The sequence below is a fragment of the Epinephelus moara genome, chromosome 6, assembly GCF_006386435.1.
Source record: "Epinephelus moara isolate mb chromosome 6, YSFRI_EMoa_1.0, whole genome shotgun sequence".
Taxonomy (NCBI): domain Eukaryota; kingdom Metazoa; phylum Chordata; class Actinopteri; order Perciformes; family Serranidae; genus Epinephelus; species Epinephelus moara.
The window spans coordinates 18,370,103-18,375,286 of NC_065511.1; the positions used below are offsets into that span (position 1 = coordinate 18,370,103).

At 42.9% G+C, this 5,184-nt stretch overlaps 1 protein-coding gene across 1 annotated transcript in view; it reads right to left on the minus strand.

Annotated features, from left to right (window-relative positions):
• LOC126391706 (lysophospholipid acyltransferase 1-like) overlaps positions 1–5,184 on the minus strand; it is a 16,454-nt gene continuing 11,270 nt past the window's right edge. Inside the window, exons 13-17 of the mRNA XM_050046610.1 lie at positions 2,591–2,616; positions 2,212–2,295; positions 1,848–1,981; positions 1,399–1,681; positions 1–175 (exon numbers count right to left, since the gene is read on the minus strand). Coding sequence (XP_049902567.1) covers positions 1–175; positions 1,399–1,681; positions 1,848–1,981; positions 2,212–2,295; positions 2,591–2,616 — 702 coding nt within the window. The remainder of the gene's footprint in view (positions 176–1,398; positions 1,682–1,847; positions 1,982–2,211; positions 2,296–2,590; positions 2,617–5,184) is intronic.

Genomic DNA, 5,184 nt, shown 5'->3' on the forward strand with positions numbered 1-5,184 from the left:
TCAGCCATAAGGATGTTCAAAGGAATCATCTGATTCTATCCCAGTGACTTCCACCTCACACAGTGTCAAGTATTCTTTTCTTCCAGGAATCACAATGTTCACATATTGGCCTTCTATGAGATCACATGCAAAGGTTTTGGAGGTCCCAGCTGCGATAGACGAGATGATGGCACATCTGAAGAAAAAAAAAGAAAGAAAAACTGAATTATGAGTGAAATTATGTCTCCTGACAAAAACTATCCATAGAACCCACCAGTATAACTATTTAGATACTGGTGATGCTTTTACTGTATAAAATATAGGTTTTTGTGTGAAAATTATGTACGCTGATCAGCCAAAACATTAAAACCACTGACAGGTGATGTGAACAACATTGATCATCTTGTTACAATGCAATGTTCTGTTGGCAAACTTTGGGTTCTGACATTCATGTGGTTGTCACCAGACATGCTCCACCCACCTAAACACCAGTGCAGACCAGGTACCCCACCCTTATGGCAGCGGCACTCCCCAGCAGCATTGGCCCCCCAGCAGGACAATGCACCATGCCACAAAAACTGCTCAGGAGTGGCCCGAGGAACATGACAGAGACATCAAGGCATTGACCTGGCATCCAAATTCCCCAAATCCCAGTCTGATTAAACATTTGTGGGATGTGGGGCGTCGGTGGCTTAGTGGTAGAGCAGGCGCCCCATGTACAAGGCTGTTGCCGCAGCGGCCCGGGTTCAAGTCCAGCCTGTGGCCCTTTGCTGCATGTCTCTCTGTCTCTCCCCTTCACACTTCACTGTCCTGTCAATTAAAGGCAAAAAATGCCCCAAAAAAAATATCTTTAAAAAAAACAAAAAAAAAAACATCTGTGGGATGTGCTGTTACCCCACCTCACAACCCACAGGACCCAAAAGATCTGAAGCCATCGCGTTGGTGCCAGATACTATTGGACATACCCCCAAAGGTCCTGTGTTCACGCCTTGACAGGTCAGAGCCAAGTCCGGTCCAAGGAGGACCCACCGTGGATGGGGGGATACCTCTGGGGTACCGGCATGTCCCTCAAGTGTGCGGTCAGATTGGGATCTGGGGGATTTGGAGGCAAGGTCAACACCTTGAGCTCTTTGTCCCATTCCTCAGGTCATTCCTGAGCAGTTTTTGTGGTGTGGCATGGTGAATTATCCTGCTGGGGAGGCAATGCCATCAACAACTGCCACTGTCATAAGGAGGTTTACTTGGTTTGCAACAGTGTTTGGGTGGGTGGAGCCACCAGGACCCAAGGTTTTCTATGAAATATTGCACTGTTTTAATGTTTTGGCTGATTGGTGTAAATATCCAGTACACTGATTTCCTCTAACTTACACAACCAGTGTAAAATATTCAAACCTTGCATATGACAGAAAGTGCTGTTACCTGGGATTAGCATTGCCATTGTCATTGAGGGACTTTCCAATGCGGATCTCAGCACCATTAAGCCGATCGTGGCAACAATCTCCTCTGTTGGTGATGGTGACAGTGTTAATCTTATATGTCCTCAGGAGGTCCAGTCTCCACCATGGTCTGCTTTCGCGGTTTGTGTGGGTGCAGGACCCTTCATTCCAGATGCTTGCCCGATCTCCATCAATTGCCTTTTCGGGGGGGCCATTCAACCTAACGGAGGACTGAGTTGCTTTTCCATGTCTAGCAATATTAGTACCTGGACAAAGTTACAGCATTTTTTATTAAAGATAGTTTCAAGAAGGCACAGATGTCTTACATGTTTTGATCTGACCAAAGCCATTAAAGAACAGGCAGTTAGCAAATTATTGGAGAATTTTTGTGGTACAAATCACCAGTTGGAGCAGTGTTTCCTGAAGGCTGACCAGTGACTTCCACCTCACACAGTGTCAGAGATTCTGTTCTTCCAGGAATCACAATGTTCACATACTGGCCCTCCATTTCATTACACACAAAAGTTTGTGAGGTCCCAGCTGGGATAGAATTAATAGAGGCACACCTGAAAAAAAAGAAAATGAAACAGAATTGGGTGTAAAACTATGTTACCAGATAAAAACTACTATGCATAGTGCTCACCAGCAGTAGTATTTGGATAGTGATGATGCTTTTGCTGTGAAAACTATAGGTTTCAGTCAGAAAATCAGTGTGATATCCAGTGCACTGATTTCCTGTGACATACACACCAATGAAAAATGTTTAAACCAAATATAAGATAGAAAGTACTGTTACCTGGGATTAGCATTGCCACTGTCATTGAGGGAGTTTCCAATGCGGATCTCAGCACCATTAAGCCGATCGTGGCAACAATCTCCTCTGTTGGTGATGGTGACAGTGTTAATCTTATATGTTCTCAGGAGGTCCAGTCTCCACCATGGATTTGTTTGTCCTTGTGTGTGGGTACAGGATCCTTGTTCATAGATGCTTGCCCGATTTCCATCAATTGCCTTTTCAGGGGGGCCATTCCACCCCACGGAGGACTGAGTTGCTTTTCCATGTCTAGCAATATTAGTACCTGGACAAAGTTACAGCATTTGTTATTGAAGACAGTTTGAGGAAAGCAAGTCACAGATGATTCGACCTAAGGTATTAAAGAAACGGTTGTCATTACTTGACACAGCAGATTTTGGTGCCGGACTGTGTGCAAGAGAGTGAGAGTGAGAGTGAAAGTGACAGACAGATGGACAGACAGACAGAGTGTGTGTAACTGTTAGGGCCAGCCGTAGTTTTCATTGTATATCTTTTGTTGTGTGTGGCAGCAGTGATGTTTTAGGAGCTTGAGAACTCTCGTTTCTGGTGAGGATTTTTGTTTTCCTCCAGGTGCACATGCCGGCGCTGATCCGTGACATCGCTGCTGTGGATTGGCTGAGCTTGGGGAGTGTGGTGTGACATTGCTGCTCCGGATTGGCGAAGCTAGTGGCTTGTCCTATTTAACATCCATTGTAATCTCTGTTACTCCAAGAGAGCTCCTAACATAGCCTAAAAACTTTTAGTGAGTCCTATCTTAGGAGTGATTTAGGAAAGTGCTCAGAGCAATTTTTATTTTTATTTTTATTTTTATCTTACTGAGGGGGTGTGGATGACCCTGTTGCTAGTTGTGATGCTTTGTTTTAACAGATGTGATTGGTTGTCAAAGACATGCTCCTTTGTGAGCCTGCAAGGTGTGAACACCCAGTGGAAATGAAATGAACTGCATCACAATATGAGATTGAAAGTGTTCATGTGATCACTCTGCTGATCTAAGGTTGAGACAGACAAAAGTCATCACTGCTGCACTTTTGCATTTTTCCAGTTTTTCTTAGTACCATTTTATTTCTGGCGTTATAGCGTTGTTTTGCATATCCCGAATGAGAATCAGCTACAAACATTATCCCTGCACAATCTCATCGGTAGCATTTCATTTACTCACGGTCATTTTGTGTTTCCACAATTTTCTGCTCTGATTAAGAAACTCTTAAGTCTCTTAAAAGTCCTCCTCCTTGCTCCTAACAGTTTTTCACCTTAGGAGCTCTTTAAGGTCTAAGATGCTCTGTGAATAACTTTTATCTTAACAAGGACCTAGTCTTAACTGTAAGGGGAAATTCTGAGTAAATGTCTCCTCTGTGATAAAAGTTATTCACAGAGCATCTTAGACCTTAAATTTAAGGCTCCTAGTGACAAAATTCTTAGTTTTTTTTTTTAGAATTGTCACATTTACTCAGAATTTCCCCTTAAAGTTAAGACCAGGTCCTTGTTAAGATAAAAGTTAGAATTTTGTCACTAGGAGCAACTCTGAGCGTTAGGAAGCTTTGTGAATACGGCCCCAGCTGTTTAGTTTATTATTTGCTGTTTAGTCTTTCAGTATGTGTGTTTAGATAACTTTTCATGAAGCTGTAGGGGTGAATTGCTATTTTTGTTGAAACATTTTTTTCTCTTGTTTTTGTTTAGTTTAGGGAGTCAGGCCTAGCACTGTAATTTTGTTTGCTTCTTTTGCTTGAGGGGCCAAGGCAGCACTCTGGGGAAAGATTTGTAGGTTCTGTTTGTCATTTTGGCCGTGGTTCACCCTGAAGTCCTTGCTTCCAATTGCGTCCAAGTTTCTTGTATCACCTGCGTTTAGCAGACAACCATTTTCCTGTAATCAGCTTTCACATCTATTGTATTAGCAATAATTTGCTCACGGTTACGTAACAGTAACAGTGAGGCTGTGGCGACTGCAGCAGACAGTACGAAGTCCTGCTGATGTTGTATACTATATCAAATTAAGCACCTTGCTATCTCCATGAGTAATTGCAGCAAAAACTCATTTCAGATGGCTGCCACTTCATCTCTGTTGTAGCTTTCCAACGAGGGCTCTGGTGCGATCATATTCCTTTCAGAGGCTTCATAATCCAACATTGAAAAGCAGTGTTTTTTTGGAGACTTCATAAAACCAATAAATTCAATAGTGAATGTCATCTGTGATTATTTATCCATGTTGAAAGAAGTTGTTGTTGTCGTTAGCCATTAACTACAGCCTACCAAGGGCAAGAGGTATCCCATGATGCATTGGCAGTGGTGGGCTGTCAGGGCTATCAGGGCCTTCCCTGCTGGCTCTGTCAAAATCACAATCATAATTTGTTTTTCATAGTTAAATTGAAGTGTCTCTGTAAGGTTGGTCGAGCGGTGAAGGTAAAAGGAAGAGGACTTTAAACTGTTCAACAGTCCAATTTTTTTATTTCCCTTTTCTTTTCCAGCAGTGGGTTAGGTGCAGCAATATGTACAGTGCAGTTCAGCTGGCCAAAACTGAAGAAAAACTAAAACAAAAATCAACTCTGCACCGGGCTATGCCCCCTTTAGGTTTGGGCCCCTGCCAGTAACAGCCGCTGTGGCCGGCTTGCTAGACAGATCTCAGAAACTCGAGAGAAGCTTCCAACTCCTGCATATATAGACAGTAGCTCCTCCTACACATGGGAAATACAATTAATAAATCAATCAACAATCAGCAGTGATTAATTCATACTCTTCAGACTACTTTTTATAAGCCAACAGTGAAAAACATTGCTACACAGTCCAAAAGAGTAAAAATGTTCTTAAACTGCGCAAAATCAACACTTGCACAAATATCTCCACAAAACTCCCCCTCATCCATACTACACTTGGCACATTCCCACAGGAACTTGACTATAAAAGGAATCCAGATGGGCGGGGTCTGCTTTGGCAGTTCCTGAGTCCAAACCAGAGGTTGGC